The following is a 16,364-nucleotide window of genomic DNA, read 5'->3' as shown; positions in this document are numbered from 1 at the left end:
TCCTTCTCTGTTGGTGAACAAGAGGTCCAGCGGGGCACCTTCCCTCGTTGGCTCACTCACCAGCTGTGTCAGGAAGGTCTCTGCCACACGCTCCAGGAACCTCCTAGGCTGTTTCCTCTCTGCTGTATTGTATTTCCAGCAGACATCCAGCAGGTTGAAGTCTCCCACAAGAACAAGGGCTAGCGATTGTGAGGCTTCTCCCAGCTGCTTATAGAATCGTTCATCTGTTTCTCCTCTCTGCCGTTTCTCCTGCCTTTTCAAACCGTTTCTCCTCTCTGCCCCTGCTCCTCCTCTGAAGTCTAAAGAGGGTAGAAAGCCCTGTACCTACTTATTCAAAAGCACCTTGTTGTAGCAGTCGTCACTTTAGCATTACTATCAAGCCTTAGGCCACTGAGGCTATTAGTATTAGCCTTAGGCCACAAGCTGTCAACTTTCACCCAGATCCACTGACCGTGCACTGAACTTTGAGTTGGCTACACGAAGGAAGGCCCCAAAACCAGTGCAAAACAGAAAGATAAGGAGGCTTCGACCTTAGCAGAAGCTGCAACCTTAGAGATAAGAGAAGAATCGCCCCGCCTAGACACAACAAAGGGACCCAGTGAAGAACGGGAAGACCCCAGACCCTAATACTGCTATTGGTCCGAACTGTCTCCTGAGGGGAGGGGAATTTAAATTGAAAGGGTATCATTGCCCAGGGATTTCTTTGTTCTGGGTCCCTCTCCGGAGGCACCCAGCTCGAGCTGTTTTCACCACTGTACCAATCAATAAATTCGCCTGGTGTATGTCGTATCGGAGACCCCGTTTTGGGAAACCTCGGGTCGAGCCAGAGGGGAGAGGAAGCGCCCGAGAGTGAGTGTGTGCGTGTGAGCAAGGAGTCGAAAAGGGGCACCCATCAGCTCAGTGGAGCTGCCCGCTGCGAAGGGACAATGGTCCTAGCAGTTCAAGTCTCGGGTGGTGAGTGTGCGACTCCCTGAATGGTGTGCGAGCGCTCGGGCAGCGGCTTCTCCTTCAACACACCTTTCCTCCTTAGTCACTTTTCAGCACCAATTACTACAGCTTCTCCCCTCTCCTAGGAGAGGAGACAGATACATTCTGAATGAAAGAATGGACATACAGAGCAAGGAAATTCCTACAATAAATGGTCAGAAATGGTAGCTGTGGGAAGTCGTGCATCTACCCCATACCTTTATTGTACAAACACTTAACAACTATCTAGCTGCAGCACACACGGTAAGGGAGAAGAAGGCTGTTAGTACCTTGCTGGTGTCACCCCCTACCCTAACTCAGCAGTGGTATCTTTTCATCAGACCACAATAAAACTAGACTGTAACAGGTGACTGAAGCACAATTATATTGCTTATGTTTTGTTTTGCTTTTAGCGATGAAGTCTTTGGGTATGCAGACTCAGGGCCTAAATTACACATTTCCACATGTAAAAGCTTCTTCATCTTGAAGGCAGCAAGTGCAGCAAACTTTCAGGGCAGCCATTCCGGCTGCCTGAGCCCCTCTGTCCTTGACGAGGTGAGGTCTGCCTTACACTTCCGCAGGCGCACACAGAGACACGGAGACCGGCGGCAGAGAGTGCTGCGTTTATTCACTGTGTGAGGGCCGCGCCTCACACAGAGGTGCCTTCGGCAGGCTGCTCGGGCTGCGCCTCCTTCTTGTTGTCCTCCGGTTTCATGGCAGGGAAGAGAAGCACCTCCTGCGAAAAGGGACAGCGTCAGCGGGCGCCAGGGTCGCCCCCGCGGCCTGGGGAACGAGACCCCGCGGGCAAGTCTCGCGACAGCCGCCCCGGGCCCGCCTTCCCGGCGCCCTGGGCGGCGCCGCGGCTCGCCGGGCTTTCTAAGCAAGTGCGACGAAGGAGAGCTTTTCTGAGGTGGAATTCTCCGTCCGAAAGAATCTCAAACGGCCCCGCTGTCTGTCACTCGTTTTCTTAGAGCGATGGCCTGCTCTGCAGAATCTCGTTCCCCGTTCTCTGACAGAGCTAGCAGTAGGCGCTGCCACTTCTAACACTTACCTTGATGTTATTGGAATCTGTGAGGAACATGGTGAAGCGATCAATTCCCATGCCCCAGCCAGCTGTAGGAGGAAGGCCATACTCCAGCGCAGTGCAGAAGTTTTCATCAATAAACATGGCTTCATCATCACCTGCAGCTTTTGCCTAAATGAGACAATGCGTCAAAGGTGGGTTGTACAGAGCAGACAAGCTAGACACTGCCCACTTCTGCTTAGGGATCGCTTTTCTCCCCTCGAGCAGAAAGATTAAAAACCCCTAACCCTGAGATGGTAACTCATGCGTCTGACCCTGACAGCCTCCAAGTGCCAAAAGTCATCATAACGAAAACGCAGGCTAGCCAACCCTCTCACATTTAGAAAATGCCAAGCGTAAGCGTTGAAACAACAACAAACATGTTTGCTCATGCGGTTTCAAGGAAGACTTTGCAAAAGACTGTTAAAGAAAACTTTTCTGCCCGCGTCCGAAATCCTGAAACGTGAAACGCCATCCTCCATCTCAATCTCCACCTTAACATTAAATTCTCAGGCAAATTTTCATTCAATACGTAGAATCATATGTCTGCAAAGTCTGGCTACAGTCGTGAGAGACAGCTACAGCAAACATATATACAACAGACCAAAGGTGAAAGAAATCTGTCTTATTATTCATTCTGACTGAACATTCTGAAATTTACTGTCAAGTAAGTTAGTTAACGTAAGTCTGTTTTCCTGGCTTTGACAATTGTTTAGTCCTCTAGGCGCTGTGAAGCCATTAGAAAGAGTAGGAAGAACAGGAACTCTGTTTCTGCAGACCGCGTCATCTGCCCTCAGTCGTGTCGTGTGGGCACGCGTGCACGCGTGGATGCGTATACCAAATTAATAACAAAAACGGTTTCAGGCACTCCTTTCGGAGGCTGATCTAGAGAAACCCAGTACTATAAATTTGCAGGCCTAATCATTTCCAGTCTCTATTCTCTGAGCCGACTTAAAATAGTAATAACTCAGTTCAGGAAATTAGGCTATTTCTTACGCACCACTCAAACTCTTACCGGACACGGAAATTTATTTAAGAACCTAGAAGTACAATGTTGTAGGACTACATAAATGCTTAACTGAGGAAAAACAACTTTCGACCCAAGCAAGACAGAGAAAACGCTTTGCGCCTTTGCTTTTTTTCAGATCAGTACTTCGGGTAGAATAAAAGGGAAGATACTCCAAACCCAAGTCGCACTACTGAAAAACTAATCAGCAGCAGTGTTTGGACTTGTCTGCCTTAGAGAGCAAGGTTCCTTTAAAAGGAATTAAGTTTTAATGACAGGCTTTCGCTTGAGTGAGAAACACTCGCTCAAAGCAGTAACAACCCTTTTCAGCAGTAGGGACCAATGACAGATTTGGAATGGACAGAGGAAATATTCCTTGCTTACGTGCCTCTATCCATTGACTCACCATCAGCAAGACACCATACCTTGGCCTGATCCTCAAAAAGCTGCCGCTGCCGGAAAGGATCGTTAAGTTCTGTGTACGCATTGCACACTTCCTTCTTCATTACAAAGAGTTCAAAGCGTTCTGTTAGTCCCCGATGACTGCGATGCCTTTGTGAAGAGGACAAAACAACCATACCTTAAAATAAACACCTTTACAGAAGCAAAGAGCGCACACGTTACGTCAGGAGGATTGCCCACGCTTAGCAGTAACCGCTGTCAAAACTTCAAACTACTAAGCATCAGCACACCTCTTCCCTGGATGATGGGCTTCACAGCTCAGGAACCAACGTCTGCCTCGGTTGGCGTCAGAATTCACAAACTAGTATACAACATCAAAATCTCTGTTTTCACAGATGTGAGCTTTTTTTGCTCTCTCTTTTTTTTTTTTTTTTTTCTTTTTAATAAAGTAGGAGTAGAGGGTTTAAAGGAGTTACACACTGACTGTGTGTCACACTCTTACCATTTGGCTAGAGGACTCATGATCTGTGGGTGATCACAGATGAATGTCGGGTTGATACAAGTGACTTCCAGGAATTCACCAACTAACTGGGAAAACGAAAGCAAAACAACTATGTAGAGAACAGTATCACTTTCCGAGAACTGCCTTCCCCCAACATCCTGCCTCCCTCTCTTCGCTACTGAAGAAGGTACCACAAAACCAAAAGGTTTCCCAACGAATAATTCCTGATCATGGTAATGTCTTCATCAACAGAGAGCGTGTGTCCTAGTTGGATAAGAAAAAATTACATGGCAAAACATGTATTAACAACATAAGTCAATTTGGACATTACAAGAAAGGCCGATAGGAAAAGCAGCAGAAAACCAGCTACCAGGCAGTATTTTGGGTACAAAGGAAAAGACTTAATACAGTTGGTAGAAGAGCTATATGGTAAGCCTACCAGTTTGTATGGTAAGGTCCATACAAACGCACAGATCTCTCAGACAAAACTGACATAAGATAAAGCAGATGTGCTTTAAGCACGAGAGACCAGTTATCAGACTAAAATCCTCTCGCACTCACGTTAAGCAGGCATCAGTAAACTACACTGTGGTGTAGACAACGCAAAAAAAGATTTTGACACAGCACGTTTTCTCACGGTGACACAGAAATAGCTGAAGTGCATTTCAGCACGTTTTCCCAGACGCAGCTACACTTTTGCTCTGAAGAGACTTCTGTTGATACAGATAGATCCTCAAAGACATTAGGATTATAAAAACACCACCTTTACTCACTCTGTCAAGAAGCCTGGCTGTTGTCCTGGGAGGTGGACACTCAACGTTTCTCTCTGCACAAAGGTCATCAAAGAACCTGCGAGTTTCTGAAATTGTTGTAGACAAAAATTAGAAAAGCCACCCAGGCAACCACGTCTTTTGCTTTCTGCGTCCTTCACTGTGTCTTAGAGTGATTTGTAAGATCTTAATGGTATACATCATGGAAAGCAGGAGCTTAAATGCCAGCCTACAAAAATAGTGCTTGTTTTCAATCAGTTTACACTAAAATATAAGTTATTTTATACTTCAGAAACTTGACAACAGCTAAACACAACCCCACACAACTGCTGGACTTTTTTGTTTGTTTGTTTTGTTTGAGGGGTGGCAGGGGGAGAATCACTAAAAAGTGTATGAACGCGTTTCCTTATGGCTCTGGATTCCAGGAACAAAATAGCACATACGCACGTTTTGAAGAAAGCCCAAAATCATCCTACTCCTAACCTACGATCACAGGCACAGAGACTCAACTGCACAAGAGAAATAAAAAGCTGGGTCTCTTCAACAGATCAAGAACTCCCCAGATCACGCCTCTTGAGCATACAGCATGACGTATACGCGACAAAGGAAGAGGCAAAAGAGTCAGATCCTGCCAAAGACTGCAAGGCACGAAGGCTTCTTTCTGGACTCTTAGGTAACAGACAAAAGCAGAGAAAAGCAATCCCATGTGTTAGTACCACCTCAAAAAAGCAGCTGACAGACTGCAGGCTGAGAACTCGAGACCTTTTGCCCTCTTTCTGTTAAGGAAGAATTACAGGACATTCATACTCAGTATCTAACCTTCAGTTTCAAAACACTCAGCTGATGGAAATTTCACTCCTAGGGCCTTTTCCAGATCATACACCATGCTAATTCGCCGGAAGGGAGGGGTAAAATCTATCTCATAGGCCTCTCCATCTTGACCATCTGGATGATAAGTGATCTTGTAACTTCCAGTAATATGTTTCACCATCCCTACAAAAGGAACCTGAGGTTTAGAAGAAGAGTATGCCAAATAATATGCAATTCTTCCAGAGATTCTTACTCTTTTTTCATTAATATTGCATATGTCACCTGAAAGCAACTTCTCTGTAATTTCCATCAAGTCATAGTAGTCTGCGTAAGCCATATAGAATTCACAAGTTGTGAACTCAGGGTTGTGAGTCAAATCAATGCCTTCATTCCGGAACTGACGCCCAATTTCATATACTCTGTCCATGCCTCCAACCACCACCATCTAAACAAAAGGAAATTCTAGTAAACACACTTCACTTTTTCAAAAGAACTAAAGAGAGCTCCAACACAAACCGCAACGCGACCTTGCAAATCTCACTCAAGATACATTCTGTCTCCTCCAATCCAATGAGTCCACCTTTCTTCACAAATAATCCTCATTTTAGCTACATTTGCTTTTTTAGAGTAAGATCACAACAGTCTAGAGAATATAGGCCTAGCCGTGAGGGGCTTCTATTTTACCTTATGGTAAAGCTCTGGAGCAATTCTCATATATAAATTCATATCCAGTTCATTGTGGTACGTGATGAAAGGTTTTGCCACAGCTCCACCTGGAATTATATTCATCATAGGAGTTTCAATCTGTAAAATAATAACAACAAAAAAAATTAAGTTAACAGCGGCATAAATATTTCCAGGCTCCTACCTCAGTGCCCTGCTTCCGTCTGATCTGTTTCCAAAGCAGAACTCTGTAGATCAAGCAGACAAACCAAACCACAGCTAGCTTTGGTGAAAAATCCCGGTATTTCATTGATTGTTTGACATTCCAGTATATGAAAACAATTCTGAACTAAAGAGCACTTCTCCCATGCAGTCAGTAAAGACAAATCACTTGAACTATCTGTTGCTATCAAGAATCATTCATACTTACTGCAAATGTGAACCTGCTGGGTTCATGTTATCAAAGCCAGGAACTGGGCTGTGGCATTGTCACAAAATCCTCTCTCTACATTGCAGAAAATGAGGTTCAGCAAGGCCAAGTGCAAGCTCCTGCACCTGGGTCAGGGCAATCCCCAGTATCAGTACAGCCTGGAGGATGAATGGATTGAGAGGAGCCCTGCGGAAAAGGACTTGGGGATCCTGGTGCCTGAAAAACTGGACACGAGCTGGCAATCACAGAATCACAGAATCACAGAATCATATAGGTTGGAAAAGACCTTTAAGATCATCGAGTCCAACCATAAACCTAACACTGCCAAAAACCACCACTACACCATGTCTCTAAGTACCTCATCCAAACGTCCTTTAAATACCTCCAGGGATGGTGACTCAACCACTTCCCTGGGCAGTCTGTTCCAATGCTTGGTAACCCTCTCGGTGAAGAAAAATTTCCTAATATCCAGTCTAAACCTCCCCTGGCGCAACTTGAGGCCATTTCCTCTTGTCCTATCACTTGTTACCTGGGAGAAGAGACCGACCCCCACCTCTCTACAACCTCCTTTCAGGTAGTTGTAGAGAGCGATGAGGTCTCCCCTCAGCCTCCTTTTCTCCAGGCTAAACAGTCCCAGCTCCCTCAGCCGCTCCTCATAAGACTTCTGCTCCAGACCCTTCACCAGCTTCGTTGCCCTTCTCTGGACACGCTCCAGTACCTCAATATCCCTCTTGTAGTGGGGGGCCCAAAACTGAACACAGTATTCGAGGTGCGGCCTCACCAGTGCCGAGTACAGGGGCACAATCACTTCCCTGGTCCTGCTGGCCACGCTATTTTTGATACAGGCCAGGATGCCATTGGCCTTCTTGGCCGCCTGGGCACACTGCTGGCTCATATTCAGGCGGCTGTCAACCAACACCCCCAGGTCCTTCTCAATGCGCGCCTGCAGCCCAGAAAGCCAACTGTCCCCTGGGCTGCATCGCAAGAAGCGTGGCCAGCGGGTGGAGGGAGGGGATTCTCCCCCTCTACTCCGCTCTCATGAGGCCCCACCTCGAGCACTGCCTCTAACTCTGGGGTCCCCAGCACACGAAAGAGGTGGACCTGTTAGAGCGAGTCCGGGGGAGGGCCACGGAAACGGTCAGGGGGCTGGAGCACCTCTCCTGCGAAGACAGGCTGAGAGAGCTGGGGTCGTTCAGCCTGGAGAAGAGAAGGCTCCGGGGAGACCTTTTTGCGGCCTTTCAATATATAAAGGGGGCTTATAAGAAAGGCGCAGAGAGACTTTTCACCAAGGCCTGTAGTGACAGGACAAGGGGCACGGTTTGACACTGAAAGAGGGTAGGTTTAGATTGGACGTAAGGAAGAAATGTCTTACGATGAGGGTGGTGCGGCACTGGCACAGGTTGCCCAGAGAAGTGGTGCATGTCCCACCCCTGGAAGTGTCCAAGGCCAGGTTGGATGGGGCTTTGAGCAACCTGGTCTAGCGAAAGACGGCCCTGCCCATGGCAGGGGGGCTGGCCTAGATGATCTTTAAAGGTCCCTTCCAACCCAAACCGTTCTGCGATTCTATGATAAAATCCACTTGGTGAGAGCGCGCTGTTTTATGAATGTTATGAGAAGTAGCAGCCTTCCTCAGTATCTTCTCCAAATCATCGCTTATGCTGTACATTCTTTAGGATAGTCCCTGTAGCAAAGCTGTAAAGCAGTAACCCTGAAAGAAATGCCATGCCACGGATACTGCAAATTTTGTAAAACCTAAACAATTTTAATAACATCGCCTTTGGGGGAAAAAAATAAAATCATTAACGTTTGGAGTATTCAAAACTATTTGGCGGTGAGGATGGCTGGGAATATATGGGTACATGGAAACGCTCGCTTTAGATAAAAAGCTGTTACTGATTTTCTGTATGTATGGGGAATTCAGAGCCCAACTGAATTAATTTCTGAAGAGATACACAATTTCAAGGGGAAAAAAGAATTAAATCAAGCCACTGCAGGCTTCAGTGAATTGATTCAGTTCAAGTCATTACAAATCTTCTTTTGCAGAAGCTGCATTTTCTTAGATGTTTAAAAGGTGACCACTTACGCACCAAGCAATATACTCTACCGACTACATAAGAAACAGACTTCAGTTCAACGTCTCTTGACATTGGAAAGAGAAAGTAGCTGCAAATGACAGAAAAATGGAGTAGCAGAATGATTTACAACTCAAAACTTGGCCGCCTGCACAGAGAATTGGCGGGAGCGGCCAAGCAGTTTTCTAATTGGTTCTGTGGGATATGCCACGTTTAAACTGCTGTGCTTACAAACCAGCTTGGCTTTCACGTTAACACAAAGAACTTCAGTATGCCTGTCCATATCCTCACATCTTAGCATCAAGAATTAATGCCCCGTTACCGACCCAGAAGCATGAAAACAGGTATTTTCACAACAGAATTTCACAATTCACAACAGAACTACCGATAGCCACACAGAGGGGAACGCTTCTACGAAACAGAACGAGACTCAGGGCTCCCGTGACAGAACAAAGGTCAGGGCAAAAAAAGAGAAGTCAACGTGTGATGAAAAGAGAACAAGGATGCAGCTAGAACTTAAAAGAGAGGAGAAATTTTGTAGGCTATGAATTAATATAGCTCCCTAAACCAGTATTTAACGGGATTCTCCAAACAGATCTACGCTATAAAACAAACTGAGCTGCAGAAAACACAAAGCAGTCAGCATCCCAGACAGTACTGGAATCAGAAATAAAGTTTAACGGATGACGATTGAACTAACGAGCCCTGACAATCAGCTGAAGAGCACGATACAATACCCACGACAGTTTGGCTACTTTTTCTCAAAATTAACTAGTATCTGTCCATGCCATGACGCTACACTGTGCCCTATGGAGTGCTGGTATGACTGAGCACTGCCCGACTCACGTACCTCCAGACTGCACTCTATTGTACAGCAGGCCATTCCCCGACTTCTCTGCCTGTTATTCAATTCCCAACATTCTCGCCAAGCCTAAGTAACTTACTCCGTTATTCCAACAACAAGTCAAAACTTCATATAAATGGAGAAGGACTCTTATGGTCCTTTTTGATTAAGTTATCAGAACAGTAAAATCTGCAAGTACTAGATTAAGAATTATTTGGGGGGGGGGGGGGGGGGAGGGGGGGGAGACGGGACACGACCACAAAACCAAACCAAAGAGAGACATTAAAGCCATTACACATACGACAGAGATTACGCAGCACGGGTTCGGGCTCCCACTGCTCTCAAAAAACGCCCACTGGCAGCTTTTGCAGATTCAGTTGATAAACGCTTGTAAATAAACTACATTAAGTTCTAATCGTTTTGCTAACGGTAAAGTACAACCAAGAATCTGGATGCAACACAGAGCAGAGCCAGTACTGTTTTCTCATACGCTACTCCGCAATAGATCTTAAAATAAAACCAGTTTTACTTACAGGAAGTAAAACCTGCATTTACCTCCAGAGGCAAAACACCGCTTCAAAGATGTTATTTCCACCTTAATTTACTGAAGTGAGGAAAGGACAGCAGTCGTTTGAAGTACTACCTTGATAAAAGCTTCCCCGAGTCACAACCTCACCAACTGAGGAACAGGCTTAACTTTAAAAAGAGAGGAAAGGAATGGCTCTCATTACATTAAAGTGGTAAAACACACTGTGCTGAGGTAATTATTCTCACTTCTGTAAATATTCTGCATATCAAGCACCCTTGAAGCTGAGAAGCTCTAAACACATTAAGGACGGAGAGGAATAAGCACTGAAGCCTTACCTCCAGGAAGCCCAGCTCATCTAGAAAGCTCCGAATATATGTAATGATCTTTGCACGGGTTATAAATTTCTGCCTCACGTAATCATTAAGAATTAAATCCAAGTATCGCTGACGATACCTCGTTTCCTGCAAAGAACAGATCTCTTTAGAACAAGCTAGACAAAACGTGCTGCCAAGGGAAAAAATACCAAAGCAAAACTAATAACGTTCCTTTGTTGAGTGATACCATCAGCAGGTATAAAAGGTCATCCATTCAGACCTATCTGTCAAATTGCCTCCAAGAGTGACAGGTATGACAAGTACCTTATCTTTGAGGCCAAAGTGAAGATGAGGCAACATGTGCAGGCATGGAGACAACAGAGTTATTTCATAAGGAATAATACTCAGTTCCCCTTTCTTTGTTTTCCCAGGATTCCCCTCTACACCAACAATGTCCCCACGACGCAGCTTGTTGTTAACACGGGAATAGTCTTCCTCAGACTTGTAGAGCCTGTAATTACAAAACCGAGGTAAGCAGTTTTGTTTAAAATTCAACATTCCAAACTGTCCTGCAAGTCTCTCCCCAGACCAAATCCTTTAAAAAAAGGATCCTTCTAGCAGGGAAGCCAACCACAACATCCTAGGCTGCCTAAGCCAACCCGCAGACGGATAGCCTAAGGAGATGAAGGGCTAGAATGCCCAAGTACAGATCTCTGGGCCCCAGAATGCAGTTCAGTTTAGAATGCTACTGACAACACCTCTACTCACCTGGAATTTGCCATGACCTGCAATTTGACTCCTTCGCCACGAAGATCATAGAAAATCAGCTTCCCTCCAGAGGCACGCTTTGCATGGATTCGACCTACATATCAAAGTATGCGGGACATCAGGAAAAGAGTCCCTACCAGAAAGGATACTATTAGCCTTTTATCGCTTGGACAAAGGATCGTCAGCTCTGAGCGGATCACTAACCGTGAAAGAGAAGCAGTTAAGTCTCAGAATTAATACCAGTGCACAAAAGACCATATGAACTTTGGGTCCTGGAGCCCATACCACAATCTGATCTTGTGGTCGTAAGGGACGTTGCACAGGTCCGCTCAGTCTGCAAGGACACGTCCCGCATAGTCTAACACTGCTACAGACTCCATGACCGAGTAACGGGGGACCGGCAAAATTCAAAAAGAGACCACCCCATCGCTAAAAGCACCTAAGGCTTGGCTTCGCAAAGCAGCAGACCATCTTCCTGTATCCTGGATAAGCCTTTACCTGCCACTCTCACTGTAATGTCTGTCAGGTGATCTCCTGGCTGCAGGTGACTGTACTTCTCTATAAAATCTGGGAGAGATAAGTCCACATGGAACTTGTGGGGATAAGGATCTTCGCTGGTGCCCTTCAGCTGCTGGACTGCATGGCTACGGATCTTGTAGTATTGCTGTCACCAGAAACAAACACAACCAACCGGTTTCGTTAGAAACTGAAACTATTTTACAGGTTGTAAATTAAAACACAGCTGCCCTTATGGAGGAACATGTAGGTCTCTCCCCTTTTAACCATTTAGTTCCCCTTGAATAAAAAAATCAAATGTAAACCAATAACATTTATTCTCAGAACAGAGTAATAAGCATGAGGCCAGACGCTCACATTTGGATCCAAGCTTTCCTCATCAGCACCAATGTTATTCTCAGAGTCAGAAGTCAAGGAAGGCTTATTTGAATGCTTTTCGCTTTCCTCTTTCTGCTTTGCCTCTTTTTCAGCTATTTTTCTCTCAGCCTTTAAACGTCTCTTCAGCTCGCTGCAAAAGAGAAGGAAACCGGATGCAGCAGGTACTCGGATACTTCTACAGGGCAACACTTGGCAGGATTCTGCCAAAAGCTTACTGTACAAGCAACCCTATCGTTTCTCCTACTCTGCCCAAAAGTCAAAATAATCCTTAAGCACGTTTAAGCATTTTCTTCCCCGAACTCCTTCAGTTCATCTCCTGCGAGATACAAAGACTCAGAGGAAGTTACAACTGAACCAAACGTTACATAAACAGACCCTGAGGATGCGTGCCCGTGTGCCCAAGCACCTTCCGCAGGCCCGTTCGTACGCCAGAGCCCAGCAACCCCACGTAGCTCAGAAGCGAAACAAGGCAAACTCGCCACTGAAAAAAGCCAGGCGTTACTTGGGCTTCCCGAAGCCGCCTTGGCGGCCCGGACCGGCCCCCACGGCCCACAGGCGCCGCGGCTCTTCCCGCCGCTCCCGACCCCGCCGGCCGGGGCTTCACGAGGAAAGAGGAGAGCCCAGACAGAGCGCCAAGAACGGACCTGCTTTGGCCGTGAAGTGCCTGGCGCCATCGGAGCGCGGGCGCGGCCCTCCAGCTCCAGCCCCAGCCCCAGCCGCGGAGCCGCGCAGCGGCGGGGCTCAGCATGGCGCGCTCCCACGGATCACCTGGCGGAGACGCGCACCGGGGCAGCCGGACATTCGCCTCCCCAGCCCGGCGCGGCCCGGCCCCACCTGCCCGCCCACCCTCACTTTTTGCTCAGGCGCGACTCAGCCTCCGCCGCCTCGCAGGCGCGCTCCGCCGCAGCCGCCATCTTCCCGGCTCCAGCCGGCCCTTCCGGCGCTCCCGCGCCTGCGCGCCCGGCGCGGCGATGGCGGAACGCGGGGGCGCGGCGGCGGCGCGCTCGCGGTCGCTGTTCTTGTGGGACGACGGGAGCCCGATGCGGTTCTACGTGCGGCCCGGGCTGGCCAAGCTGCGCCTGGCGCCCCTGGTGCTGGCGGGCGGCGGGCGGCTGTGCCGCGTGCAGGAGCCGGGAGCCGTGCTCCTGGCGCAGCCGGGCGAGGCGGCGCCCGGCGGGGCTGTCTCCACCGAGTACGTGACGGAGTGCGTGGAGCGCAACCAGCGGCTGCCGCTGGAGCCCTTCCGGCTGCCCGCCGCGCCGCCCGCGCCGCCCGCCGCCTCGCCGCGCGGTCGCCTCGCCTTCACGGAGGCGGAGGACGCGGCGCTGCTGCGGGCGGTGCGCGGGCGGGGCGAGGCGCGGGCGAGCGGCCGGGCGCTCTGGAAGGAGCTGGAGCGGGCCGGCCTGACGCGGCACAGCTGGCAGGCCATGCGCGACCGCTACCTGCGGCACCTGCGGCCGCTGCGCGGGGGTGAGCTGGGGGCAGGCGGCGGGGCGAGGCGGCGGGGGGTAGAGCGGCTGGGTGGGCGGAGGTTGGGAGGGAGGGTGGGAGGAGGCTGATGGGCGGGGGGGACCGTGGCCCTGGGCCCCGCCGCGGCCTGGCAGTCGATGCCCGCCTGTTCCCGCAGAGCCCCGACGGACGGAGGAGCCCGCAGAAAGCACGGGTCTTTTCGAGGCAGCTAATCGGGAGTTTGAAAGCACGGAGGTAAGCGTCCGGGGCCAGCACGGGGAGTAGCGTTGCTGCTGCAGGTGCTTCTGCACGCCGCAGTGTCGCTGGGAGCGAGCCGCTCGGAGTAGTCCTTCCCGGTTGTCACAGAATGGCACAACAATAACTCGTCGTTAACTTCTTAAATGGCTTTGCACCATGACGTGCCTTCTGCCGTGGCTAAGCGGGAGCTTCGTGTCGAGCTGTGAACTACGTGGCTTATGATGAATGGTGCCTCGCTGTGGCATAGTTTCTTAGTTTGATTCCCTGCCCAAGTTAACTTGAGGAAATTAATGTGACAGCGTTGTCACATTAAAAGCTGTATTGGAAAATGGAAGCCATCCTTTCACCTCAGACATAAAGTATTCCTGCAGTTGCATTAACATTTGCCTTTTATACGTGGTTTGTTCAAATTCTCCCTTGTAGTTCATGCTTTTCTGTGGTCTTTTATATCCTCATTAACACAGACAGCTTCACTCCAGTCACTGAATTTTACTATGTCTAGTAATTTCTGAGTTTTTTATGTACTGTAGAGTCACAGTAGAAGGTGGTTGGGTAGCAGTGATAAAAGAAGCGTGCCAGAAAATACCATGTCTAATTGATGACTCTAGTTCTCTTACTGTTAGTCAGGAAGTGACACTTCGGACATTTCAGAAGATCTTTCTACACAAGATGGAGAGGGAAAGTCCCCAGGAGAAACAGCATCTGGTTTGAAAACTGGACCGGAGGACTCCGCTCTCCCTGACACTCAATTACAAAGGGAAGAAAGACCAACAAGCACTTGCTCTTCTTCCAGTGTGGTGGGAGAAGTAGTAAAAACTATGCAGCACTTCATGGAGAAGTTCGGCATGGACCTGTTCACTGTTACACAGGCCTTTCTGAAAAACACTGGTGAAGTGGAGACTACTTTATACTTTCTGCAGACAGGGCAGCGCTTGGATGGGTACCCCGTATGGAGCAGAGAGGATGATTTGGAATTGCAAAAAGATGATGAACGTGTCAGAAATAAATTGATAGCAAAATTTGGAGCTGAAAATGTAGCAAAGCGGGTAGCATTTAGGAAAAGTTAGATAGCAAAGCAGAGGGGAATGACTGATCTAGGACTGGGGCAGGAACTTAAAAAAACAAAGTCATTTTAGAAATGCAAATATGATAGAAAATTTGATGCAACATTCTGAAGTTTCAGAAATGCTTTAAATTTTTTTTTATAAAAGGCCTATTTTGTATTTGATTTTTGTTTGTAATAGTATACTAAGCATTTAAAAGTAGAAAATGGTGAAGAGAAGGGTTCTATACAGTATCAAGTTTTCACTGAAAATTTGCTTTAAAGTGTGTATCTACTATATAAACCAGGTGACAGTCCTGTCTGTACATTGCTGCACGCAAAGGATTTTGAATTGGGCTGGCAACAAAATCTGACAGAATCACATTAAGTGCTCTAACCTGTAATGCATTATTAGAACACAGTCGCAGCCTGCTCTCTGTCACGTGTCTGTTACTTCAGACTGTTGTGGATGATCATTTAACAACCTGCTCTGCCAGTTGGTGTCATTACATCTTTTTTTTTTTGTTAATGAACCTTGATTAGCAGTAGACATTTGGAGATGATAACTATGAAAATATAACTGTTCAAAAAGAGGGATCAAAACCATTCATGCCAGAAGATGAGGCACTTGGTCTCATAATTGAATGCTGAGATGTCTCAGAGTGGCCATGTGTACTGGGAATGGCCAAAAAAGGTCACTGTGACATTATAATACTCAATCTTATGTTACAGAGATCTGTCAGTTAAAACCTCATGCCAGTAGACAGTCATCTCAATTAGCACTTCCAGCATGTCTTTTCCAATGCTAATATATCGGGGTTTGTTTAATAACAGTAACTTTACCATCTTGCTTCATGATCTAAAAAACAATGAGTAGCTCTGCCCCAGCTTGCATCTCTAGAGATTGAAGAGTCCCAGCTTCTTTAATCCAGGCAAACACTTGTACCAGCAGATCAGCTTTCAGGGCCACGTGCAATAGTTCAAGTAGGAGATACAAGTTAAGAAAGAGTGCTTAGAGTTTATTTAGGTATGTATCACCTAAGTCATGGTTGAGAGAGAGAGAACACCATTGCTAGTATACAGTCACAATCTGAAAAACTCGGTACTTTCAGCCTGAAATTGTGCTCTGGTCACTCTTAATATTATTTGAAGTCAGTCCTGTAAATCTGGAATTTGTTCTTTTGGTGAAATAAAATGGGCTTGTAAAAGCAAAGATTGAATTTTTTTTTTTCCTTAGAATTATATTTTGGGATTTTTGGTTATTGCACTGTGGCACTCAAAAAATTAAGGTGAATTAGGAAATTGCTGATTTTAAGCCAAATTCAGATTATATTGAAAGTCAACAATAACCTGATATAATGAGACTGCTACTTCAGAAAACCACTGTCCTGAAACACCAACTGATTATTTGGGGAGTTAACCAATGTAACCAAATAAATGCCAAAGCTCTGGTTTAGACTACGCAGTGTTTCCCTGGACAGGTCATTCCTGCTGAAACGGTGAGAATGATTTGGTACATTCACGCTGCTCAGACTGGTTACTTGAGACTTGTGTGGAAGACAAGACAAGCACTTAACAAGAG

General features: G+C 47.2%; 3 protein-coding genes across 4 annotated transcripts in view; 1 reads left to right on the top strand and 2 right to left on the bottom strand.

The window, feature by feature from the left end:
* The window catches only part of ADAT1 (adenosine deaminase tRNA specific 1), a 118,108-nt gene that overhangs the window by 44,932 nt on the left and 56,812 nt on the right, over window positions 1-16,364 (bottom strand). The gene's annotated exons all lie outside the window — the stretch shown is intronic.
* Window positions 1,574-13,101, bottom strand: KARS1 (lysyl-tRNA synthetase 1). Of its 2 annotated transcripts, none has more exons than XM_075509322.1 (14): window positions 12,886-13,101; window positions 12,013-12,163; window positions 11,638-11,803; window positions 11,140-11,233; window positions 10,696-10,882; window positions 10,393-10,518; window positions 6,204-6,323; window positions 5,802-5,964; window positions 5,529-5,702; window positions 4,713-4,798; window positions 3,940-4,025; window positions 3,461-3,587; window positions 2,018-2,161; window positions 1,574-1,702 (listed from the first exon to the last, which is right to left on the bottom strand). In XM_075509322.1, exons 1-14 carry the CDS (start codon window positions 12,945-12,947, stop codon window positions 1,616-1,618), a joined length of 1,773 nt encoding a protein of 590 aa, XP_075365437.1. In that variant the 5' UTR covers window positions 12,948-13,101; the 3' UTR covers window positions 1,574-1,615. The 2 variants fall into 2 exon arrangements, with proteins under 2 accessions (XP_075365437.1, XP_075365436.1); XM_075509321.1 differs by lacking the exon at window positions 12,886-13,101 and adding an exon at window positions 12,678-12,863.
* Window positions 13,005-14,807, top strand: TERF2IP (TERF2 interacting protein). Its single transcript, XM_075511048.1, has 3 exons — window positions 13,005-13,503; window positions 13,661-13,737; window positions 14,364-14,807. The coding sequence occupies exons 1-3, from the start codon at window positions 13,005-13,007 to the stop codon at window positions 14,805-14,807; spliced, it is 1,020 nt and encodes a 339-aa protein (XP_075367163.1).

The sequence above is a fragment of the Mycteria americana genome, chromosome 8 (genome assembly GCF_035582795.1).
Source record: "Mycteria americana isolate JAX WOST 10 ecotype Jacksonville Zoo and Gardens chromosome 8, USCA_MyAme_1.0, whole genome shotgun sequence".
Lineage (NCBI taxonomy): Eukaryota > Metazoa > Chordata > Aves > Ciconiiformes > Ciconiidae > Mycteria > Mycteria americana.
Note: the sequence above shows the minus strand (reverse complement) of the source record. Positions and strands in the feature narration are given on the sequence as shown.